Consider the following 27,537-nt stretch of genomic DNA (forward strand, 5'->3'; position numbering starts at 1 on the left):
CCGATACAATAAGCAAGGTAACAGATCAATTCCCAGAACTGTGTTTTGCTGCTTTTGTGGACCATTGCTCTTATTGAGCTAAAAGATCAATTCAGCTTATCACCATGGCACCCCTCACGCTCATGTGCTTTCTGCTTGTATGAAAGATTTTGTGCAGCCAAATGTGATCTTCATACAGAGCAGTTTAGTCACCTCACTGAGCTCCTGACTTTCCATGTTTCTGGACTTGCTGAATCTTCCAGCTGAATGGAATTCATGCTGAGGTTCATATACTTCTAATGTTGTAACTCTTAATTGCATTTGCTTAAGAAAACTTTTTCTGCTAGCTGCTAATAAGCAAAAAAAATTCAATTGCTGCAGTTGCATGCTGCTCACAGAAGTACGGCTTCAGGAAAGATTTTTTTTTGTTTTTAATTGTAAAAACTCCTACAAGAAATGGTCAATGAAAGGTAGGAAGACCATTCAAGGTGACAAAATATGAACTAAACTTACCCATCAAACAAGAAAAATATTTAATATTTAACCATTCATTTTTGTGTGCTTAAGTAACTAGGGAAGATCAAGGTATAACTGCAAAATGTGGCTTGTTTTTCTCAATGTATACTCCATTACAAGCTCTGATGTGGATACCTATACTTGGTCTGTCTCATCCCAGTTTTCCTGGTGGACAGTTTCCTGTTGGAAGATTGGAAGGAGCCAGCACATGCCATCAGCAGCACAGTGACTTTGTGAATACTGAATCAGACTCATGACATAATCCTGCAAATGAAGCAGGTTTCCAATAGTGTGTAACAGCTACTTCCTACCGTTCAATAGCACAAATAAGCCCCTGGATATCCAGACCAACATTACTCCTTCAGGACACTGAAAAACTTACTGAATTTTCTTCTGCCTCATCCACCTGTCTCCTTTGTCACCCCAACGCCCTAGGTTGTAGTTTAATTAGATTTTTGAATTAAAAAACAAAAAGAAACCTACAGAAAAATCATGTTCTAATATTAGACGTAGTGAAATAAAAAAGTTGTATTTTCATATTTGAAGTGTCCCTTTTTGATATTTTAACAGAACAGTTTGACACTGTTTCTCTGAAAAAAATAAGATGAGCACTTATATTTGGAGTAGAATCAGCTTATAATGTTTTGTAAAAAAAAATGGTTCTGAAGTAACACAAATATCCTGTTTTATTTCATGTTTGTTTCACGTTGTTTGGGGAAATGTCTGTTATGTATTTGTACCAAAGAAGGTGAAAGAAAGATACATAAACAGAACATGAAATTCAGTATTTCTCTGCTTGTGGGGATCAGGGATGGTTTCTGGCCTATTATTAGTTGCCAGAGATGTCTAACTGCATATGTCACAGAATCATTTATTCAAACAGACAGTTTTGAAGGTGGCATGGTGTGGGACTAGAGCTCAGTGTAAACGTCCAACCTTTTAACATATGTTTGACCATATGAATGGGACTGATTTCCTTTCTGATATCTTACCACTGTGTCTTAAATTCCTACTGTGCATCACGATCAGCACTGATAGCATTTTTAACTGTTCTTATAAGTCTTTCTACCTCTTCATATGTGGCCCATATGGCATAATATTTCTGTGATGAAAACTGCTATATTTGACACATTCCTATAATAATATTCAAATGTGGGATTCAGCTCATTCTGACAAAGTGGTTGTGTTCTGCAAAGAAGCAGTAGTGCATCAGAAACCATAAAAATTATTTGCCTATTTGTCTGTACTGTGTTTTCAGACGGGGTTTTTCATTTTTTTTTCAAAATCTGTCATTAAAGCTTGTGATAAAGTACAACAGTACAGGTGCTAGTGAGTAGTATTGTTCCTGTGGTACTAGCTGCTGAGAGTTTAAAATCAACAGCTATGAATTGGTTAACAAAATCAACCATCTCAGATTTTCCCTTCTTGTAAAAATTCTTGGATTGATTTAGAGGAAAGCAAATTATTAAGCTTAGTACTAATTTAGTAAAGAGGATCTTTTATGCACATCGATGCAAGTCAGGGAGAAGTGCTTTGGATGCAGTGGAAGCTGAAGTGAGGGTGAGCAGAAGCAATTGACCTTTCTGAGAGATGATTTTAAGGTGTACCATATCACACTGTTCTGATGTTGAAAACTCAAAAATGGCACTTCTGCTTACCTGTAATAGAGTGCTTGTTTTGGAACTATGCGTGTCTGCAATAATAATCCACTACAGGTGCTGTTAATAGGATCACCTGAGAGAGAAAACGATTTGCAGAAAAAGAGTAAGTGTGGTTTTGTACATTTAAATAATAGTAATGTAAGATACATAGATGGAAAAATTGATAAGTAATTTTGATCAAGACTTGGATCATTATCACATGTTGGGGAAAAGGTATCTTAAATTGTCTCACAGATCTTCTGGCTGTGGCTAAGAAAAGACAGAAAAGATGGGTGAAGTGTTGGTGGAGAGTGAGGTGTAGGAAGAACAGGAAATTAGAATGTTAAATGTTAAGTTGGAAAAGTCTGCAAGACAGTTAGTTTGTCTCCTTTCAGACATAGTTATATAAAGGTCCATATTGATGAAGTGTTAAAATTCAGTGAAGGAGAAATATTTGTAAGATACAAACATCCTTGCTTTTTATCTAGATGAGTCTATGCAAATATATGTCAGCAAGTTTCTCTCCCTCACTCCCTACTGCTAAATAGCAACAGTTTTTAAGTGAGGAAGTATTCACACAAATGAGGAGGTTAAACATTACTCATCTTCTGAGAATGCTGTCTAACAAGTAGCATTCTTCTACAATTTCTAGTTAAACATGTGAGATAAAAAAATCTTGCATGATGAAACTTCTTTTATTCAGTTATGTTAGTTCATTCTGTATATTTGTTTCTATTTTTCATGAAATTATTTTTCAATAATTCTTTTTGTAGTGAGAATTATTAAATTCTGTTTAACGATGAGTATTTTTGTATAAAATTACATTGTCTCTAATCATTAGAATGATTTATACAGAAGCCAGAATTGTCTGTGGAGTCTAAGAAAGTTGTGCACCTGACTTCTAATTTCCTTGGGTACTCATTAAACTAATTCCTTTGAAATTCTTTCATTAGACAATCTTAAAATCACAAATCTTAATTAAAGTAACTTGGCAGCCTCTGGAGACCTCTTACTGTAGAAGTATTTTTTCTTGCAAAAAAAAAGTGGTGGGTTTTTTGTTGTTGTTGTTCGTTCATTTTGTTTTGTTTTGTTTTTCCCCTACCATAGAACACAGAAAATGTTTTCTCTTGACTATGTATTTCACTTTATGCCTGGTTCAAAAGTGCATGGGCAGTCCAATCAGGCTTTGCTGTAGGACTGATGTTCAGGGATGCTGTTTAACAATGTGTAAGATAAATGATTCTTCAGCCTTTTTGGAATGATGGGTAAATAGCCATTTAGGTTATGATGATTAATAATCAGATCATTTTCAATTTTCTATTCTTCTACTGTCATCGCATAATGAGACATTTTCACTATAATTATCATTTCCAGCACACAAAAAAATGTTTAAACAGCATTATTTTTTTTTCCAGTAGTATCTCAGAAAGGAAAAGAATGAACAGCAGGAATCATTTTCAGTTTCCCATACATCAAAAGAATTGTAATGGATTGTTAAAAATAGTGTGAAAACAAGCACTTTTTCCCAATACTCAACTGAAAATGATGATCTTTTTCTTTTAATGTTTTGCTACTAATTCTTCTCCTTTGAGGCGTTCTCACTTCTTTTCAATCCATCTCTGTAGTTTTTTCCTTCCTTCTCCAAACCTCTTTGAGTTTCTTCATTGATGGATGGTGATGGAGTATAGAGGATTCCTGTTCCTGTGAGAATTCTCCATAGCATATTGTTGCTCAGCAGCAGCCTGTGATCTTGTATTCTGTTTAGGAAAAGGAAAAAAATAATATAATTTGGAAGAGATTTACTGAAATAATTAATGCTGAAATAATTTCTGCGACAGATAGAGCTTATATGTTACAACAAGATTTTAGTTTTACTTCTTCTTTTATAGTTTGTACTGAAGTATGCTCTGACAATAAAAGATGGGAATGGCTACACAGGGCAGTAATTCTTAAGTTCTTTTTCTCAGTTTGATATAGTTTAATGAAAACTATCATTTATAAATAATGTCTGAAGTCGCCCCCAAAGTATTATTAAAATAAAGTATTCTATGAAAGAGTTTTGGTTGAATTTACACTCCTATCCTTGCAGTTCTGGGTAGAAGGGAATAGCATTTCGAACCACATGAACTGAATTTAATGTTATGATTGTTGTTCTTTCACTTTGTGGTGCAATTAGCTGCTGATGGGCAGCTGAACTTCACCAGGCCACTTTCTCACTCCCCCTCCTCAATTGAACAGGGAAAGAAAATAGAATGAGAAAAGCCTCATGGGTTGAGGTAAGGAAGGGAGATCACTCAGTAATTACTATCACAAGCAAAACAGACTCAGAATAGGGTGATTAATGTAATTTACTGTCTATTCAGAACAGACTAGAGCAGTGAGAACTAAAAGCAAAGCCAAAACACCGTTGCCTTTTAACCTTTTTTTTGACCTCCTCCTCTCTACCACAAGTGGTACAGGAGAATAGGAAACAGGGGCTGTGGTCACTCCTTAATGTTTTGTCTCTGCTGCTCCTCCGTGGTCACCCTCTGCCCCTGCTCCACATGGTCTCTCTTACGGGATGTTGTCTTTCCCAAACTGATCCCCCGTGGACTTCCCACAGGCTGCAGCTCTCCCAGCACTGCCCCAGCACAGCTCTGTAGCACAGGGCTCACTCTTTGGGCACTGTTCCACACTGGTACCCATGGGCAGCAGCTCCCCTAGCCCTCCTGCCTCACTATGGGCTGTTACCACAGGCTTCAGCTACTGTGGGGGTATCCATGGGCAGTGCCACCTTCAGGCCTCATCCACTGCTGCACTGTGGCTGCACATGGAGATCTGCTCCATGCAGTGCCCATGGGCTGCAGGGGGGATGGCCTGCTCCTCTGTGAGCATTTCCTGGGCTGGAGGGAGCTTCTGCTCAGTGCCTGGAGCACCTTCTGCCCTCCTGCTACAGAGGACACTCAGGCAGCCCCCACACTGCCAGAACCTTGCCGTATAAATCCAATACAAAGAAAACTCAGTATGCTGAAATTATTTGTAAAGCCTTAAAATGTTATTAGTTATCTTAGTAAAGAAATGGAAGAATGAAAACAGAAATAAATGATATGCATCAAGATTGTGGGCATACTTTTTTTCAGAACATGAAAACGAAAGAGGTGATCTGTTTATAGAGATCATATTTTGCTGACCTTTTTATGAATCAAGTTTTAAAAAAATTCTCACATATTCCTTTTGTAATACAGTGCTTTAAATGTTCAATAGGGGAACGAAATATAATCATTCAGAACATCACTCAAATCTTGGTTACTTACATAACTACCTTCTCTAAAAAAGTAGGATTAGAGTGTGCCACAAATCAAGCATTTAATGTAATCACTTAAATGCAGAGATGTTCACTATCTTCCTCATCCTTTCTGGTGTACACTCTATTACCATTGCTACTTATCAGTTTTGGTTACCCAGATAGTATGGAGATTTGCTACGCAGAATTATTCTTAAGGAAGAAGCTTTTAAACTGTACAGGGCTGTACAGGGCAGGGATATGTTTTTACAAATTATTTAGAGACTGTTAATTCTATTATTATTATTAAGAGTAATTCTACTGTAATTAAAAATAATAATGATAATAATAACAAGCAACAAAATCACCAGCAGAATAAAACAGCAAAAAACTCCACTGCTTTACTTATTTTGATCCTATTTCAGCTGCAGTAAAAGTCCTAGCATATCTCACTGAGCAGCGACAATATCATTCATAATTCTTATTTTTAAACATAAAATTGGTGCAGATTGTAACAAAAATGATTGTATGTTTCTTCCTGCTGAAATGTTAGATGTGTTATCTGAGATTTCCAAACCATTTAACCATTTGGCCATCAAAAAGCAGGCTGTTATCTCTTCTGACATTAATCTACTTGGAACTGCTACTTAGGAGCACATTTTCAAAAGGGCAGCAAACATGCACAATGTATTATAATTATGTCCCTTTCAGGAATAAGTAATGCAGAAAGGATTCTTGGACCTAATCTTTTGTCCTTATGTCTATAGAAAATCCTTCTTAAAAAAATGTTGGTATAAGGTATGTTTTCTAATGTATTGCATGAGGTTCTGGAGATTTTCGAAGTGGTGATAAAAGGCAAAATCATATGTATGAATAGTATGAGGGAAACTTTCAGTGTAAATTCAATCAAGAATGAAATGTTACTACACTGCAAACACCTCCTGGGCTTGTGCAGAGGTAATGGAGCATGGGAAATAGATAAAGAGACAGCCAAGAGAGGAAGAAGATATGACTTAACTTTGTTTAATAAAACTCTCAACATACATTGTGCATATAATATATTGCTTTGTCTCGATCCAAATCACGTGAGTTTTTATTCCGTGCATTTCGCAGACTGTAATTTGGTGATAATGGCTTCTTTGTAGAGTTTAGGAGTGATGAAGAAGAATAACAAGTCAGTTAATAAAAGAATATGTATGTCTTGTCTGCTACGAAGCTCTTCATTTGCCTTGATCAGGAAGGAAGTCATATTCTGCTTCTAAGAAATGACACAAAGTATGTAGTATTTAATATTTAGAGAGTACAAATAAGAAAGGGCTGGGTTTAAAGCAGCTTCTGTGAGAGCTGAGTACAGACTTATCTATTTTATTCTACTTTTCTGTTAGTCTTACAAGTTTATTACTATTTTCAAGCATGGTTTAAGACATTTTTAATTCCTAAGTTTGCCTTGCGCATTACTGAAGGGGTTCAGTCATTTTGATCTGTGTTATCTTCCAAACTATCCTGGCTGAGTGAGGAGATTTCTGTTGTGCTGTCTGAGAAGGACTGCAGCTGTAACATGATTTGAGAAGTTAGAGAGTAGTCTCTGTTTCCCCCTTCCTCCAGTCGGGAGCAATCTGTTCAAGCTCAGAGAATATGTGCCCTTTTACTCCCTAGAGAGAGATGCAGTTGGATTTTCAGCTGAACTGTTTGTGTTGCCTCAACCTTGTCAACTTGTTTTAACTTTTTTATTTCAGTGGATAATTGTGATGACTAAATAATTGGAATATTATGGAGACATGGAAGACATTTTAATATGTATCACGTTTACTAATTATTCTTCCTTTTGATTTAGATAAAAAGTCAAGTATTTAGAGGGGCTTTTTATCGGCAGCTAGAAAAACTATAGATTAATAACATAATATATTATGCCAACATAGTTACATACCAAGCTCTTTTCCTGTTTACTACCAAAAGAGAATCTATTTATAACACTACAGATTTCCCTGTAATTTAGAAAAAGAATGAAACACATTACACAGGCATGAATTTGGATGATTTGGGTTTGGCTTGAATTTGAACGTTACTCTTAAATATATTACCAGTTTCCCACAGCTATGTCTGCCGGAAGTCATTCAGTGTTTTAAGTTGCAGAACTGATACGTTACATACCTACAAGAAGTAAAAGAATAAGTAGGTTTTTAAAAGGGATCAGAATTATGTCTCACTACAGTTGAGACATGAGAAGTGCCTTACCAGATCAAACCAGCATTCATCCTTGCCTAGCCAAGTGTATCTGGTGATATTTTAGGTCAGGCCACACAGGGAGAGTGCTCCAGCCTTCCTACTTGTTGTGGTATTCCCTTGCACCCCCATGTCCTCCATCTTCAACATCCATTGTTTTCAGATTAGGGATATCAGAAGACACATTACTGCCTATTCTTTGTAACATTATCTGTTTATCAAGCTATTGTCCAGGTCTAACCCCTTTCTGAACCTGCTGATTTTTTTGACCTTCCCAATCCCTGCGGCTGCAAACCCCAGATAGTTACTACCTGCTATGAAAATAAATCTTGCCTTTCATCTGTTCTAAACCAACTTCCATTGCAAGAATGAAGTGTGAACCTATCTTTTCTTATTTGTCTTTCAATCAATTAGGTATTTAGGAGAGAACCTTTCTTTTTATGTAGTTTTGCAAAGTTTCTTAAAACTTTTTTTTAGACACTTTCTCAATTTTTTCAGATATTTACATGTCCTATATGAGCCAAATCATCTGTGTCTGCATGCTTGTTGACTTCTTCAAATAAACCCAGGACTCCCTTTAACAAAAAACTATTTCAGCTCTTTCAAAACATACAATAGGAGGTGTTCAGAGTGATTTTTACCAACGTTTTCCAGATGGGGAACACAGACAAGCATATAGGCCCACAGTTATCAATTTTGGTATCACGATGTTAGAGTGGAGTGATTGAAGCCTATCATTACTATCACTTCCTGCCATTGCTATGTCTCTGATCTGTCTCTTTAGTTACTCCTGATTGCAGGCTCATCATATTCCTTAGCTGGTATATCAATGCTAAATTAATTATTGGGATTAGCTGTGATTACATAATTAATCTGAAATACTTTCTGGTATATAGTAGTATCCCAGCACTTGCTATATGCTCATGCACCCTTCTGCCACATGAGGAAAGAGTTAAAGCAAGCTCTGTAAATCTTAGATAAGAAATTGAGGCCAGCAGTTTTTAGCAGGAGAAAAAACAGAGAAGAGGAAGTGCTACACAGCTATTTTGCACTGTCATTCCAATAAAAATATCATACTGTGAGAAACTTCAGTGACAAAGAGGGACCAATTTTCAATAGCAGTAACCAAACTCAGGGGAAGTTATGGTTTGTGATACTGCAAGTAATCATTTAGTAAGTGATTTTTCTAGTTTGGTCAATCTTCAGGCACTATTTCTCATTCTCCCCTTTTTATTTTTCTTCATTGTTGTTAAGTAATTAAAAGTTGAAAATGTGTTAGCTATAGTAAATGCAATTATGTTTTAATGCAAAATAACATATGAAGTTCTGTGCAAAATGTTGCTATGGGTTATCATAGGGCTCTGTGGTTATTCTCTGTTTTGTATAGTGTGCTTTTTTTTTTCTCATGAAGAAATGACAGGTGTAATAAATAGATCTTGAAGGAGATTTGGAAGGCTGTGCAGTCCAGATTTTTGCCTCAGGCAGGATCAACTAGACTTAAATCATTTCTGACCAATTTCTGTATAACCTGCTCTTTAAGTCACGACTTCTTCTGTAACTTTGCAGAAATTTGATTACACTGCTTTGCAATCTTTGCAGTTCAAAAGATGTTTTTCTCCAGCCTTAATATCTCCCACTGCAATTTAGGCTAATTATGTCACCACAATGAAAATTGAGTACAGCTTATTTTCTTTCTCACAGCAATAGCCCTATATATTTGAAGGCTGATACGAGTTCAATTCAATCTTCTCAAAAGAAGCAAATCCTGTTGTTGTTTTTTGTTTGTTTTTTCTAATTTCTTTCCCCATTTTTAGACTTTGGACCATCTGTCCATTCATATGCAACCCATTCCTATGTTCATCCAGTTTATTCAGCTAGTTATTTGAATGCTTTGTGTTTCTTGAACTGAATTCTCAGGTTTTTTGAGTCCGCTTTGAATTGTTCTTGTCTTCTTAAGTGGCTGCAGCTTTTTGGGTTGGTATCACTGAAGATGTACTAAATCTACCTTCAGTTTCATCAGCCAAGCAAGTAGTGAAACTAGTGGTTAATTTCAGACATAGGACAAATTTGTATGTAACCTCACTTAGTATTGCCTTTTCACATAGTACTTCATTTAAAGTATGCTTTTCAATGAGTTTCCATTAAAATTTCCTTTAAAAAGAAAAAAAATCAGAGTTTGCTTGTGTTAATGTCACATGGGCAGTTTCAGAAGCCTTGCTAAGGGTATCAGGCATTACTTTGTCACCACTGGTGAATCTTACAGCTACAATGAGAGGAAAATCAGTGATTGTTTAAGATAAGATTTTTTAAGATAAGACTATTACTTATTATTGATAAACTGTCATCTGAAACCTCTAATTATTTTCCCTTTGCATACAGATTGGTTGAGAGGTATTATGTTCTAGAACAGAACTCAGAATAATTCATCAAATATTTCCTGGGTAGTTCTAAAGAACTACCTTTCCTTCTTTCAAAGTGAACTCTACTCGTCCATTTCAGGTTCTCAAAGGTATCTATGAAAGACTATTAGAATGCTCAAGCAAGTTTCAAGTATGACAACTAAAATTCATGAGTTGTCACATAATAATTCATACTCTTTTGGGTAAAAATCATGTCCTATCTTTAGCAAAATTAACATTGGTCTGTATTCTTTCACACACAAACCATGGGCCTTGAAGTTGTTAGTGCAAGGATTAGTGCTGGAACAAACTTTGTTTTTCAGACTAGCATGTCAAAAGTTTCAGCAACAGTTATTTTTTGTTGTTAAAAAATGTGATAAAAATAAGATTACAAACTTTAGAGCATCAACAAGAATAATCTTGGTTTTGTACAGTGTTGAGGAAGAGAAATAGGCTCTAGGTTTGAAGCTGCTTGGCAATGGTGGAATAACAACCAGCGGGTGATATCAGAAAAAGCTATTTAGGCTCTCTGTGATGGGTCTCATTTCCTATCAGAATATTGTCTACTGCTGCACGTTATCTACATTTATACTTGTCAGTGTGTGTGCATACATAAATACCTTTCAGATACATATTTTATATATGTGCATATACTTTTTTTCTGATGGAATATGTAGTGAGAAACAGCAAAATATCAGCCTGTAGCTAGAAGGGTTGGTGACATCAATTTCTAAGCAGTAGTTAAATAGTGACGTAGAATTGGAAATTGAACAAGTACTGGAAAATATCCTTTCAATAAGAATAGTTGGAAATAAGTTTAAGATTAAATCATGAAGGACTGCTAGTGCTTTACCCTTAAACTACCCCATGAAGCTGATCCACAGTTGCTATGCCTTTAAAAAAAAAGGAAAAAAAGCTTTGTGTGACCTCTTTCTCTCTCAGGTGTCCACATACATACACAGATGCTAGTAGTACTGCAATATTGTGGAGGTGCCTTGATTACAGATAGGCTCCTTGCAGCTGTTTTAAATGAGATAAAGCTGGGGAGCAGATGCAGGATTGGTTAAGTGGTTCTGCATTCAGTCAGTTGAGACTCATCAGGTCTCATTAACTCAGGCTGCTCCTGAAAGACATCATACTGCTGAGCTGGCCCCAGAAATTAGCTAGCTGTGTTCACACAGTGCTCTGCGTGCATTAGTTAAGTCTATCTGACCTAAGCTTGTTCTTTACTGAAGCAACTTTAGTGTCTCTACCCCATGCGGTATTTAATCCAGAATTCAGGTTAAATCATCCATAGGTAATTGATAATTGACTGCCTTTCCGGAGTGCACAGCTCAAGTATCAGTTATTTGCTCTCTTGCATATCACTGCTTTTCCTATGCCTCCATCCCTCTCATTCATGCTTCTCTCCTGCTGTTCACTCTCATTCCTATTCCCTAGCCATGACTTCTGTGCTTCCTTCCCCAGGTGTTTGGACCCACAAAGTTGTATTCCCAGATCAGCTACAGGCTGAGCTGCCTTTGTGCACTTGTGCTGAGCCTGAAGCACGCAGCTTTCCTGGATGAGTGCAGCAGCAACTGGCTACTAGGGTAGGAAGGAGCGGAGAGGGACAGGGGCTGCAGCTCCCCTTTTCACAGGGCTTGTGTCCAGCCTGCAGTGGTGCACCAGGCTCCGGGCAACCCCAGTTGGCCATGGAGTTAATGCAGGTGTGGCAGGAGATGGTTTTGTTGTTCAGTGTAAGAAATGAATGTGATCACACTTTCAGGCTTTTTCAGGTTTAAGCAAATGTTAGCTTGTAGATAGAGTTGCAGTTTGGAGGTAGTGCAATAAACATGTCATCAGCCAGAAATTCCATGCAATTGTATGAATGTATAGAAATCTCTCCTGATGTACCTCTTATGTGATTTCAGTTGTTTATGACAGGGAATCATCCTCCCAAGGAGGAACCTGGATGATCTGATTTCCATATGCTTTGTCTCATGCTGTGAAAGATGGTTTGAAATGTTTTTCTTTGATCTACAGTGATGGTAGAAAACAGCCAACCATCTTTTCTCGAGGGAACTACCTTGGCATACATAGTGAATCAGTTCTGAGCATTTGTTATCTCTTAATGCCTGCACATCTGCACCAGTGAAAGAAGTCTAAAACTTTACAAACTGGTTAAAATCATTTCAGATTTTGAAACTTTGTGTGTGTGTTTTGTTGTTGTTGTTCTGAGAAACACGAGGTCATATTCAAAGAAGTTAAAAAAGCCTCATTTAGATCTACCCCGAAAAAGAATAGTAAAGATGAAATCCCAACAATTGTTCCATTGCTAAAAATCTGTTTAAAAATAAATAAATAAATACGCATTTTCTCTGTTACTATAGTGTTCATAACGTTCTATGTGAGTGTTACTGGTGTTGCTCTTCTTTGGTATACCATCTCAGTGTTGCCCAAATTTCAAACTGATGTGTATGTGAGTTCAGGTACCTCTATATTAATGGCTGCCATCCTCCATTCTTTGTGTACCCATCTTCATTAAAGTAGCTCAGCCATTTTGTGCTTCCTTTGGCAGCTTGCTGCTGTTTGTCTATTAGAGCAGAGGCCGTTTTTCTTCTGAACTTACCAGCACTAGACACAGACTGAAAGCAATAAGAGAGTCATGGCAGTAAGCTGGCATAGTAGCACTGGTACTGCAGCACAGATAAGAAAGGCATCAGTGGCTGATCCTATGTAGCCTTCACTAGCCTTTCTAAGAAAGTGGCTGACAGATTAATTGGACAAGCTGAGGCATAGAATTCAAACTTGTCAGTGCTTCAGAGTTTTGTTTTGCTTTGTTTTTAACAAGAATATATTATTCTGTCATAGATAAATAAACTGATGTTGCTTTTAGCTGGTTCTTCAGGGCTAAGTGGTAATGGCATCTGTTCTGCTTGTGTAATATTTCTCTCTTATTTCTTAGCACAGTTGTCTATTCAAGTTTTTATGGTCCTTGGGCCATGTTTTTAGAGAGTCCTTCAAGTCTCTTGGAGAATGGCTACAGTATACACCTATGCATTTTTCAGTATTTGGAATGAAGCTATTAAAAGTATACCCTGTAGGGGTAAAGTAGAAACAACAGAAATAGTAGCTTCCTAAACTTTGTTTTCTTGTGTTAATATTTCATAGCTGATGAAAGAGTTGCTTGCCTTCGCTTGTAGTTCTCAAAATAAATAAATAAATCTTTTTGTCTGGTGGAAGAAGCCACTGAAAGAAGGGTGTTTTCATAAGTGTAAGTGATAATTTCTAAGTGAGTAGAAGGATTAAGGTCAAAAAGTTGAACAAGAAAGGTTTGCCAAGATAGATACGTTTTTCAACAGCATAGATTGTAAAATACCTCCCAGTTTTGTGGGCTGGTTTTTGCAGAAAGCCAGTGACCTCAGTCTGGAGTCCTTCCAGGATTTAGCTCTTGAAGAACTGCTTGTCACAATCTAGCAACGCTCTTATTTCCATAGAGAGATACAAATCATTAATTTTTAAAAATGTAACACATTTGGAAGCTCTTGTTTCCACCTCCCAATATGGCCTTTCAGTTGAACTGACTTTGTTATGGTAACAGAAGAGGGAGAGACAGAGACAAGGGTCCAGATGCATCTTCACAGTCTCCTAGTTAATTTGGGTTTGCCACCCCTGGAGAATTGACTGCATCAATCCTTAGTTTATCCTTTATATGGTATGACATTTTCTTGCACTTTACTAGTTTACTGAGTAAAAAGTGAAAATATCACAGATCAGACAAGGGCAAATTTTCAAAAACATTAAACTTGAAAATAATTATCCCATAAGTTTATATATAACACTGTGTTGTGCTTCACGACAAATCATGCGTCAATGCTAGTAAGATGGGGGGAAAAAAAGTCTTATTGGTGTGAACAAAGTAACAAAGTTAAAAATCAGTAAAAAGCCCCAAATCAAGTTGGATTAATCATTGAAGCTGAACATTTTGTTTTAATGAATTGTTAGCTGCCAGTGCTACAAGCCCTTGGGTTTATGAGAGGAGGTCTGTGAATTCAAGAGTTACCTCTCATGTTGAAAAGCACTGTAAAAAAGGATGATACACCTTCATCCTGTCTTCAGAGTTATTTTTTCAGCTGTGACTGACACTGTTACAGAATGGAATTTAGTGAATCCCTGAATGTGATCAGAATTTGTAATGCAAAGCAGTATGTAACAGTTTATCATATAGCTAAGCCCCCCTTTTGTAGTACGAGGGAGAGCAGGCATATGAAAATAGTCTAGATAAAAATTGTAGGCAAGCCTATGTCTCTCTGGAACTATGAAAGTATTTTCTACAGTTTTCATATTTAACAAAACATAACACTAAGTAAGGGTAAATAAAAATACCCTGGAAGAGGAAGTTTTCATTCTTTTGTCTCACTAGAAAGTTGACTGTGAACCGAGCTTTTTCCAAGACAAGAGAGAGTAACAGAACTATCACAGTCACAGAAAATCTTGTCTGTGGAAAGATGACGGTATTTCATATTTTATTTACAGATATAGAGATATAGATAGAGAAAGGTGTTTTCATTTTGACTTTTAAAGACATTTTTTGAAAACCTTTTTTTCATTTTGGCGAGGAATATTTATTATGCTTATAAGTGGGCTGTAACTGTATCCCAACAAATCCCCCTTCTCTTTTTCTGTAGGAATTGAAATGCACAAACTCATTTCCCCTCAGGCCTCAGTTAATCTTCAGTCACAGAACAGAAATTGAGAAAGAATTTTGAAAATTGTTTTTCTTGGACTTCTTAATTATTGAAAAGGCCCATTTAAAAATCAGTATGTATATCTATATCTGCTTGTATATACACATGCATATGCATATTTATGTATGTAAATATACATATAAGGAACTTACGAATTCCTATCTTTGTGCTAGAATTGTCTTTCCACTTGACAAGTGATTCTTTGTTTTCTAGTTATATTGGATGTATTCTTGAGGCTGTCATTCAGATAGTAAAACCATATGCTCAGAAAAAGAAAAATGCTGATTTTTCTTTCACTAATGTAGAATTGTGTGGCTCCTTTGCAAGCTAATAATCAATGTCTGTACCTTCTGCCTCCAGCAGTGCTTAGAAAGGAAATGTATTAACTGTTCATAGCATGAGTTCCCCCTCGTCTGAACAAGGAATGGCTCCACTTATGTGCTCAAGTTTATGTTTAAACATTGCTCTCAGTCAGAAATTGGTGAAATATGTTTAAGTTGCATTATAACTGTGTGAGGGAAGGGGAGACAAGTAGGACTGATGCTGATCTGAGGAAACAGCACATGGAATTACTGGAAATGCAGGAGAAAGATCTGCTGCCTTTCTGTCTATCTTTGTACGTTTGCTAGTGACTAAGGTATCCATCTAGGCAGTGAGTCGCCTGCTTTCAGTGTCTTTCTTGTCCTATACTATTTAGAAGCATTCCTTACACCAGGTTGTTATGATTGGTGTTAGTCTATGCCTCTTCTTTTGACTTGACAGCACTGCTTGGAAAAAACGCCCATGACCTGAGACAAGACAGAACTGATCAAAGGAGTGATTGTGTAGCCTTGCTAGTCATGTAATGACTAGGCATCGTTCCATACAGCCTACCATGGCTGAGTTTCCTTCTGGAACATCTACTTTTCACCTGCTTTTTGCGCTACAGATTAACTTGGGGGATCCAACTCAGCCTCAGCTCCTACTTCAATTACATGTAGCAATCAAGTGTGCAGTGCTTAAATCTGTTTCTCAACCCACCCCCCATCCTCTTACATCATGAAGTGCAAATTACATGTTCTGAGTGCTAAATGTGTTATTTTCAAAGACCAGGGTCTCTGTGAAACCACGGAGGTAGGTTGGCTTTAATAATTCAGTAATTCCTGCTGGCCACAGAGAACTTTAGAGCTCCCCTTTAAAATTAGTTATAAAAGCAAGACCTTCCCAGACCAAACTTTTAATAACCCATTTTGCTCTATGCCATTGTTTTTTCTTCAATTCCTCAATCTTAAAATCTTCTTGTACTTGCAATATCCACATTGTATACATTGCCTTACTTCCTTCACTGTTAAATAAATCAGAATTTTTAAGTTTCTACTTTCACCTTCTGTGTTACTGTTGGACTTGACTGTCTATATAGTTACTGAACAAAAAAGAACAAATAAGAGCTAGAAGTAAATAGTAAAACAAACTATCTTAAACCAAAATTTGAAAACAACAACAACAAAAAAAGACTAAGGGAATCATAACTCTGGGTTTGAAATTTTTCTGAATAAGTGAAAAAGGTTTAGACATCAAAACTGGGCTTTTTATTTTGTTTGGTTCTTATCTTTTGGAGCGATAATGAGATATGAATGAAGATAAGGATCTAAGTTACTTGATCTGGCTTAAGGTTATTCCATAGTTTCTTATCAAATGTTGGTAAATAAGAACTGCTCAGCACCTGCTGCTCCCTTCTCTGAGTTCACAGTAAAAAACAATTGATGTAACAGCTTTAGTTTTTTGTATTTCAAAAGCAAACCCAAACAAACTAGATGAAATCCTCTTTCTTCATTTTACCTTACTCTTCAGAGAATATTTGCTGTCATAAAGCACCAAAGGAAAACTTACTTAGCAAATGATGCTGTGCCAATGTGTTTGTTTTCAGTAATTCGCTATTACTGAAGAAAATTTCAAGTAAAAGTAGTCTAAGATTTCCAGAGGCTCTACCAGAAACTTAGGAATTACCTCTGTATTTCCTGAGAGTGAAATATTGATTCAGGCTAATCTTATCCCTGTAAAATTGGATAATCAGGGGAGCATATTTAGTCAAGCTCTAAGCTTTTCTTTCCCACAAAAATATAGTAGCTGTTTTCTTGAATTATATTTAAAAAAGAAGTTAAAAATACTTGCTAGTGTTGCCTATGTTCATAATGTAATGAAATGTCTGTTCAGGACTGTTGTGTGCCAGGTAAACATACTTTCTTATAAAATGTGTGACAAAGTTAAGAACAATTTACTTTGATTTTGAAGTGCATTGACAAGTACGGTTTTCACTGGATCAGTCTCAGGTAAAAAGAATTGGTACTGTCACCATAATCCAAAAAACAAACCCCAGTAAATCTAAAATGAAAGCTGCAGCTTCGAGAAACAGAACAGCTGTTTTCCTTTTTCTTCATATGTTTGTAAGCACAGTGAAAATATCCTTACTCTGAAAATGATTAGTTATATGGGAGAAATAAAACAGCCAGTTTTGCAGATAACATTCTGAAAATGGCTGTGTGCTGAGAGATTTCTGTTCTGCTGACTAATATAGAACCTGGGGAAGCTCTGTACTTCCTAAAACTGGTCCCATCAATGGAGTTATCCTGTGTGATTGCATGTAAGGACATCAGATATCCTGGAATAGTTTTCCCTAATTATTTAGATAACCAAGTATCAGATAAACTTGCATTCTTTTACACAACGTTCATACTTCATTACAAACAGAACTAAGGTCAAAAAGTCACACTGTGTGGGGGAAAAAACTGTTATTTCATATACAGTTCGATTCTACTCAGTTTTACTACTCGAGCTGTCATCCTTTTTCAGTTGTGAATTCTTACGCTTGATTTATCACCATGTTCTTTTAGTTGGATGGATCTCGTAGCTAAATATCTGAATGTTTCAATGTTGTCCCACTTGTTACATGTTCATCTTTAGCTTTGTTCCTTCTTTTTTCATACTTCCAATTCATATTTTGTTTTAGTCAAGCATTCTTGCAACTTGTGAAATTGCAGATTCTTTTGACCAAGGTGAAAAAAAATTGCATCCTTTCTGTAGTTCAAACTCATTTTTTCAGGGGTAATAGCATAAGGAGGAGTTACTGGCTAGCTCAGGAATATCGTACAGTTTTGAGTGCCACAAATCACACAGACAAGCTTTGCAAATATTTGGAAAGTTTTATCCCTTTTTAGATACTGTTTTTCTCCTGAAAAGGGACATGTTCAGAGTGTCCTAGTTCAGGAATGGAAGGCTTCACTTTGTCTCATTGACCTCCTTTGATTCATCTTGAATTAGTATAAACTAAGCTTCTCTCAGTTTTCTTATCTTTTTTTTTAACTTTTTTTTTTTTTTTAACTTTGCCAACATGTAATTGGGTGGTGATAATGCTTCAAATGCTTGTGAAATGTCTACAGAATTATTATCCACATCATTGTCAAAAGTTAGCCTGACTAAACTTCACAACTGGTTAGTTGCCTCTAGCATACAGTCAATGGTAGATCTCTCTGTAAAACATCTAGTGCATTGCATCCTCAGGTCCCTGCAGCCTATTTTCATAGTTTGAAAATCTTCTCAGCTGAAAGCTGAACTTTTGTTTGTTTCCATCTTTTTATTTCTGAGGCTAGGGCACATCTTGCTTTGCTAGACCTGCTTCGAGCCATATTGCTGTTATTTTGCAACTTATGTCTATGCCTTTGTTTTCTCAAGTTGATACCCATTATGGTGGTCTGTGAAAATGGAGAAAAAAAAATATCTCAGTGGGCCTTGGCTTACTTAATGCCTCCCAGTAAGGATTATTCCTGTACTTGAAAACCACTTGTGAACTTGACCCAAGCTGAATGTCCTTTTCCTTGCTGACTACCCCATTTGTTGATGCAGTTTTAGAGCCGTATGATTGATTTTCACAGGTAGTGAAAGTGAGTAAGAGAGAGGGTGAGAGTTCTCCCATCTCCAGCCATCACTATGGTCTAACATTGTTGGTCAAAGTGTGGAGATTTAATTACTCTTCACTCTGTTTGGTTTGATTACTGAAGGTCAAAAGCATGTTGCACTTTTTGCTGTCAGAACTTTGTGGTATGTACCAGAACTCTTAAGTTGTGCAAGTATAGTTCTCAGATATTTATAATGCCACCAACATATGTTCTTGATTTACTGTCACAAAAGGCATACAAAAAGTTCCACGACGCTTTTCATGTCTCTAGTGAGACACCTGATACTCTGTCACTTGTGGCTTTCCCACAGCATCACTAATAGTGTTGATATATTCACAAAGCCAGTGGTAAGGGCTGTATAGGCAGTTTTTGAGTTGGCCTTAAGTGGGCATAGAAATAAATACTCATGGAAAACTTAAGCTACAAAAATTACTGAGGCCATAGTTCCCCATCTGTTAATGTTTTGATTTCATGACAGCTACCAATCAGCTAGCAATGTTAGTGAATAGTAAGTCTAGCTCTTCATATTTTCTTTAAATTATACGTGCTTTGGAGGGAAAACACAAACCAGCTAATAGCCAAAACAAAAGTTGTCTTAAAAAGAAAACTCCACTGCTGTAAGTACTTCAACTATTTCATAATTTTGTTTTTAATTGCAGACAGTACATAAACCATCAATTTCTCTGATATTCCTCTACTGCTTAGTGACAAGAAAGGAAATTCAAATTGTGCTTGGGTGGAATAACTTAAAAAGCCAATTTTTTTATGCAGATGAATTGTAGGTGTAGCATATCTACATTTCTGAAATTGTTAGCAAGGATTTTTTTCAATGCTTTCTCTCTTTCTAGGTGTGTATATAACACATTATATTTAGAGAACGTTGTTTTTGGTGAAAGCTGTCACAGCTATACAGTTTGGTCAGGAAGTAATTGCTTCAATTTTTTGTTTAAGCTTAAGATTTAGATTCTAAGATTTTTCAAAAGATGAGTGAACCATTTCCACAATGACTGTTCCGTGGAATTTTGCTTTTCCTAAAAATGGCATCACAAGTTTGGGGGGAGTGAATAGGATTTTAAGAAAAATGTATTTTTCCTTTCTTCCATTCCTGTATTAGTTGTTCAAGACTGGAATTACCTTAGTAGTCTACTAGCTCATCTCATTAAGCATGGGTGGTAGTGATTATAATCAAAGCATCCCAAATATTTGAGAAGTTTTAGACTCTGGTTATATCTTATTTATGACAAAATGGTGCTTCTAGCTTACTTAATTGGGAGGATCTGCCTAGATCTCTTTTTTGACCAAACAATTTTTTTTTTTTATTTACACACTAGTAGCTTTCTTTCGTCAGAAGAAAAAGAAGAGTGCATAGATATCCACAGTAGTTACTGTTTTATTTTATATTCTATGCATTATAAAGCTAGAGAATATTTAAGTTCTCCATCTCACACCATGCAGTTCTACCTAGAATTTGTCACAGTTCCCTTCTTTCAGTTTTTCAGGCTATTTTTAGCATTTTTTTCAGTTGCTGATTTAAACAATTTAATCTATTTCTTAACCTCCATTTTGTGTAAAGAAATCATAAAAGTTAGAATCCTGAAAATTAAGTTTTTCTTTCAAGCAGCTGCTGTCCAAAAATGTGGAAAGATTGTTGAAAATGAATAGCATCACTTTCTGACAAACTGTAGACAGGTTTGGTGACTGAATCTCATCGTTCCATTACTGTGCTGTCTCCAAGCACTGTTATGCTGGCATTCATAGATATATGGAGGAAAAAGAAAAGCTCTTTGGTGTTTAACGATGCATTTTTACAACTAAATGATCCATCATCGTTATTTATCTACTTCTGTTCATCCACATTTATTATTTAACATCGAATTATTGGTTAAAATATGGTCTATAATATTTAGCAGTGTTCATTTTTGTGCGTATTTTTGGAACATCAGGTAAATGAGAATAAAGGGACATTAGATGTACATGATCAGAGGTTTTTATAGAAGAAAAAATACTTGTGTTGATGACTCCCTAAGTGTTTGTACTAGTCTTTTCAGTGTCCTGATGAGGGCTGGATAGATCTGTGTTTAACTTGTTTTGAAAAATCTTTCATAATAGCTTAGTTTTTTGTATAATCCATTTTTAAATTACACAGAACAGTTATTTTTATGTGCTAACATTTATTATCAGAAGCATCTGGTCTTTTACATCTGGAATGCATCCACCAGGGTGCTACTGTTAATGGGCTTTTCCTCCCATAGCTGTTGTAACAACTTCTAACAATTTCCACTAGCCTTGAGATGAGGATCTAGTTTTTTAGCATCAAATATTTGGTTGAATTTCTAAAAGGTTTCTTGAGTATCTTCATGTATGTATTGCTGCTTGATTTTTTTGTCTGTTTTTGTTTTACAGTATCCCATCTAATCGTTCACATTTGTTCCAGTTTTTCTCCTGAACTCAAGTGTAGTGATCTTTGATTGTGTGTTCATCAAAGAACAGCAGACATTTTCTTCTGTGTTGCAAGGATAGTATGTAATATCTAGTTGGAGACGCAGGCTGGATCAGATAAATCATTATATTTAGTATACAAAATATGAAAAATGGGGGAATATTTTGAGAATCACTGTAGATGTAAGACCATAGAATAATGTAATTTGCTGGCCTTCTTCTAAACAGTTTCTAGTAGAAGAAGGAGGGAAAAAGGGAAATATTACTTTGTAGGCTGTGTAATTATCTGAGAATGTTGTACTTACTTTAATGTTCCTTCTGCACAGTCCTTTTTGGTAATGTGTACAATGCAGATGTTGTTAGGCTGCAATGGGACTGCTGCTGCCATTGTAAAATTCATGTCACTCATTAACTTGTCTTCTTTGAAAATGGAGTTTTGAAGACACATAGATACCTAGAAGTAGTAACTGCATCAGTAGATTTTATTTCTTTTTCTTGAATGCTTTCACTAAGGAATGACTTCTAATGAGAAATTTATTCTATCCTTAATTACGCAAGCTGCTGCATTAACTTTCTGTATGTTATCCAATCAGTACAGAAGAAAAAATACCACCCAAACTTTTGGGTATGAGTGTAGAAACCAGTTCAATGAATGTCTGTTACAGAAGTTAAAGGCAAGAATTTCATAGGATATAACTGGTTGTGTATCTTGAAAATGACCTTTTTTTTCCTGAAGAGCTTTAAATTGAACAAAATGAAATTCTGTGGAGCTTCTAGTTTGCTTTTGATGATACATATTGTGCCTACTAGAAGTAATATTCCTGTGCTCTTTTCTATAATCCCATTGAATAAAATATGATACTAGGCCTTTACTTGTTACCTTAAACTTGAAGAAATTACATGACACTAATTTCAGTTGGGAGACCAAATTTAAGGTCAGATTGCAGGTCTTTCTTACGCATTGCAATCAGTGAATTAGAGGTTTAAAAATAAAATATGATTATTTGAAATAAAAGCATCTTAAGAAAAAAAAGACGACAATAAAACCGTTTAGACAAATGTCTGTAAACAGATGATATATTTACGGACTGTGTAATCACTCTGTTGATATACCATACCTGCCATACTCTTGTGTTCTGGTGACCCAAAATTATAGCCAGAAACATCATCTTATCATAATTTGATAATAAACTTTGCTGCTTCCAACTGCTAATTCTGAGAAGGCTAATGAACATCCTTTCTGGAAGCTATGTGACAGGGACTTGAAGTTGCTACATTTAGTCAATGTCTTTTAAATATGTACTTGAATGATTCTTATCTGGGAAGCCATTCTACTGATTCTTTGTTTGCTGCTCCCTATCCTTTCAGTGAAAGTTAAACTATATATGTATAAATTCCATGTGCCTTACTTTTATTAAGTTCTTATTTTTTCTTGTATCTTGAAGTGTTGCATTTCAGTATTTGTTACGTCCTAAAGATTGTGATTCATTATTCTGAAAGCCACCTTTTTCATTTTGAGTAGCTCTAGATTCACTTCTTCTGTTATAGTGAGGTTGCCTGGGCTCTGTGTATCTTCTTGACTAATAGAAATTACTGTGACTTGTAATTACTTTTCTATTAGGTAAAGCTTAAAGACAGAAAAATCAACATTAACAGTCTTACGCTGGCTTTAAACCAACAGATAGTAACTGAGTAATCTTAAAATATTAAGAAATAAACATATTAATTAGATTTCATGAGTTGTTAGAGAAATCCTGCTTAATTTGCTAATAATATAAACCCCTCTATCTTTTTGAAAAGAAAAAAAATTGTAAAGTCTATGAGAATATTATTCTTTCTGTGGGTTTGCAGAGGAAAAGTTTTATGGTTGTGCTCACATAATTGGATGGCTTAAAATTAAGAATGATTGCCATTTTATACTTAGTTTTATAGGTTTCATTTGTAATAATTATTACAAGTTAGGTCTGTTTTTACGTACATATATATATCTATATATATATGCTTGGTATGTGTATGCTTATAGAAAAAGTAATGACCTAGACCAAATTCTTCATTTAATTTAAATAGCAGAAAACAATTCTGCTGTATGTCAACCTGGCATAGAAAAAAGTTGCTAAGTGTGGTCTTCTCAACAGCTCTACATGCTTTTTTGTTTGTTTATATTTCTTTGCAACTAGGCAATACTACAAGATCTGGAGCAAAGACGTCCCCAGCTGGATGAACTAATAACTGCAGCACAAAATCTAAAAAACAAGACAAGCAATCAAGAAGCCAGAACAATAATTACTGACCGCAGTAAGTGATGATTCTGCTATCGTATATTGTTTCAGGACGTATGAAAGATATTGTAACACTTTCTATGCATAGCATTTTGTAGACATGTTATGCATTTGATCTTAAAAGAAGAGTTCCTTTAAGAAACAGTTCTCACAGAGATTTTCCCTATGAGTAGGGCATATGTGTGTGAAAGTCAGTGATGATGGATTTTAAAACTTTCACCTAAAATTTTATATTGATTATCTTCATAGGTGAAACACATTGCAGAAAATATAGAATGTGATCACCACAGGTAAAGAAATACCTTTATTCTTAAAAGAAGACAATGACAACATAAAACAAAACAAAAACAACAACAACAACAAAGAATTCATAGAGTATAGCTATGGGTTTGTGAGAAGCTTTCAGTTCCACACCTGTAGTACAGCAGCAGTCTCTTCTTTCATCTCTCCTAAGATGGCAGAAGCCTGATAATGCACACTGAGTTTACTAGTTCCTCGATTGTGATTTTCCTTTTCAGAATTAACCAACTAGCTGTATATAAGGTAGAAAAATTAATAGATGAAGTTTCAGAAAAAGTTTGTGGAAGTACTGTTGTTACCCTTGGATACTTGCATCTCCTTGTTTCCTTCAGCATAGGATGAAATGCACACTTCCAAGCTCATGCTGTAAAAACAGCCATCTGTGGCAGATTGTTCTGTATCTTTGGTTCTATATCTTTGGTCGATAGTTTAGCTACTTAGGACTAAAATAGAAGAAAATATCTTGTGGTCATAGAGGCGCCCTGTAGAGCCTAGAGAAGACACAGCCAGCTCACTGTGGAGGCAAACAGTATATCTTGGTCTGGAGACCAGGAAATTGCTCCATGAATCTGATAACATTGAGGCTGTAGATGTACGGTAAATTTTTCTATTCCCATAATTTTAAATAAAATATTTTTTTCCCCTTTTTTTCCTTTTTTTTTTTCCAGTCAGTTTATAACTTTCCATGATGTTTCAAAACCGCATTGCACTTTTGGCTGCTTTGTTCAATATTGCTTTTATGTTACATAAGAAACTGTTCCTTTTTGACATATAATTAATTTTAGAATCACATACTCAGTTGAATTCAGATGCAGTTTGTATATACACCTTAACTTTTCGGAGCCATTATATGTAGAACTCCCATCAGCATTTTAATACGTTTTCATTTTTAATTCTGAGGCAAGTTGTCAGAAGACAAGAACTGTAGACTTTACATGAAATGCAAGCATAATTCCTATAAGCTCTCATGAGAATTGCATGCATGACTAGATTTCTTTCTGTTGGAAAACTGCACTTTGCTTTAAGTGAAATTGCCTTCTAAGATAGACTAAATGCTTCATTCTTATATAGTAAAAAAGGAAAGCAAGCTATTAGACTGTAGATCATGAAGGAGTATGCGGTAACCAAACTATATTACAGCTTCCAACTTTGGCTAGTTGGTGCGGTGAATTTATTTTATGTAATGGTTTCTTAGATTTTATATATAAAAATGCCCCAAATTTTTAGTTGGTTTTGAGCCTAAGGTACACAGGATTCATTTTTGCTGTGATGTAGCAGTTCATCTTCTCTGATGAAACTGGAAATATCCTTTACTGCAAATCTGTAATTTATGATACAATAGAAAAAAGTCATCTTCTTTTATGGTTTTTCAGGTATGTCTTGCTTTTGTATACCATCTTCAATTGTTATCCTGTTCTTAATGAAATAATTTAAAAGTGAACAAATTAGAAATACATCTGAGTTTCTGAAATGGAGAAAAGTAAAGTGTAACCAGGAATAATTTTGATCCAGTCTTCTGAGGTGGCAAACAATACTCATTAAATTTTTGTCATACTTAATTTATATTTGTATGACTGTAGGTATTATACTCAATAGGTATTTGATACTTTTGAATTTTAAAGAGACTGATATTTCCAGGAAAAAAAAACAAACAAACCAGACTTTACAATATGACACAAGCTTTTTTTCTCAGAATAAGAATACAGTCACACAAATTATTTCTTTACTTAAAGAACATAAGTAATTTTTATATTTTCAGTTGTGTGATGATTTTCCTATATGTTGGTTGAATAGATTTAGTTGAAGTTAGGCCTGCTAAATACACAGGATCCACTTGTTCTTGCTGCAGTGGCTGCGGGTTTAATTCTCCCATCGCATGCCTTCACAGTGCCGTGCTGTGTTGTCAGAATACTGGAGGACTCTCCTTATCTTCCAGTCAGGAGTCATATGCTCCCTCATATAGCTCCTCTGAGGCCTACTGTTCTGTGCACTTCTCCCAGTCAGGGCGGATGCTGCTTCTTGCGGTTCACAGCAGCCCATAGCCTACTAGAAAGAAATTCTGCGTGTTTGCATGGAACTTCTTATGTACAAATTTCAGGCCATTGCTCCCTGTCCTATTGCTACGTACCATCGTGAAGAGATTCACCTCCCTTTAAATATTTGTAAACATTAATCAGATGCCCTCTCAGTCTTCTTTTCTTCTGGCTTTCCTTATATGGGAGATGCTTCAGTCCCTTTTGTCATCTTTGTGGATCTCTTCTAGGAGATTGTTGTCTTCTTCTGACCAATAACACTGAACAAATCAAGTTGTCTAACCAGTATAACTGAATAGATGTAAATACTGAATAAATCCCATTACAGGATGGATCAGTGTGTCATAAACTGGAATTAACATCCTGAGGGTTCTGACTTCTGTGCTAACATTAGTAACTCTTAATTTAGTCTGCTTGCGGAAAGACATCTATAAAACTCAATAAAGTCTAACTTTGAATTACCTTTGGAAACCATTATTGCCTTTTAAAAGAATTTATAAAAACTACGTATACATTTTACACAAAATCAAGCAAATAGAGAATCTTCCTGAAGAATTGCAAATAAGTCAATCATCATGAAATTATTCTTAAACAGAATTATCATCACCTTGTATAGGTTTAGTCTTTCTTTAGAAAATAAAAACAAATTAAAGAAGCTCATAAAAGTAAATGATTTCCTCTGAAGTTTTTTCCCCTCATTCATACTTCTTTATCTGTATGAAATTTCAGGAGATATACTACTTAAAAAGTACTTGGCAATAGGAAGTAAAGCTTTTGTAATGCTTACATAGTACTATATTAAAATCCCTGTTTATTCTATGTAAATCATAGTATGCAACTTACACATTGGAGAATACCTAATAGTAATTACATTTAATCTTGGGAAAAAGTTCTGGGAAAATACGAGATGCATCTCTGCTCTTTTAGTGTCCTTGGTAAAGCATTCTTTTCTAACAGAACCATATGCCATATAATAACATCTTCCCCTATGTAATGCATCATAGCTCTAAAATACTTCGTTTTACTGCTGAGGAAAATGTTTCTTAACCTGAATGAGTTTATAGACAACTTTGAATATAGTAATTACATTTGAAAATTCATTTTATTTTCCATCAGTTCCTGTGTATAGAATACGAAAAGCCAGTAATGAGTCATGTATGAATATACCAAGAGATTATTAAAAAAAAAAAAAAAAACCACAAAACACCTTCAAGTCTTAGAATTACGAAAGTAATTACAGAAGATATGTTAGATCTAGTTACATTCTGGAAATGTAAGAAACTTTAAATAGCAGGCCTTCCTACTGCTGTGTTCACACATATGCAAAGATAACAGTGAATAACCTTTTTTGTGGTTTTACTGTACTAGTAATTTACATCTCAATTTTGTAATTTGGTTTCTGACTGTGTAAGTGATAGAGAGGAGGTATGAAAATGAATATTTATAGAATTCTATGAGGAAATAATCTCTTACTGACCAAAGAATCTCCCTTTAAAGATTATATGCCAGTTGCATATAGCTTTCTTCAGTATTTGTGTGAAAATGTAGTGAAATCTTGAGATATCACTTGAGAGGTTAATTAAGTTCTATTACTTTAAATACATAAATAGTGGCATTAAATACAAGCATATCAATGAAGACTATTTTGATGAAGTATTACCCTACTGGGGCCTAAATTATTCCATTTCACGTTTGTTTGGCCCATTTTTTTTGAAACCAAATCCAAAGTTGTACGAACAGTTTACAGATGAAGTCTTCTGGGATAGTTTTTGTTTACTTGTTTTTGCTTTTTTTTTTTTAATGTTTTG

The 27,537-nt window shown here is 35.5% G+C and overlaps 1 protein-coding gene across 1 annotated transcript in view; it reads left to right on the forward strand.

Moving 5' to 3' along the window:
- The window catches only part of DMD (dystrophin), a 1,000,055-nt gene that overhangs the window by 680,463 nt on the left and 292,055 nt on the right, over positions 1–27,537 (forward strand). Inside the window, 1 exon segment of the mRNA XM_031557153.1 lies at positions 23,295–23,412. Within this exon segment, the coding sequence (XP_031413013.1) occupies positions 23,295–23,412 (118 nt within the window).

Source organism: Meleagris gallopavo, chromosome 1 (genome assembly GCF_000146605.3).
Source record: "Meleagris gallopavo isolate NT-WF06-2002-E0010 breed Aviagen turkey brand Nicholas breeding stock chromosome 1, Turkey_5.1, whole genome shotgun sequence".
Taxonomy (NCBI): Eukaryota; Metazoa; Chordata; class Aves; order Galliformes; family Phasianidae; genus Meleagris; species Meleagris gallopavo.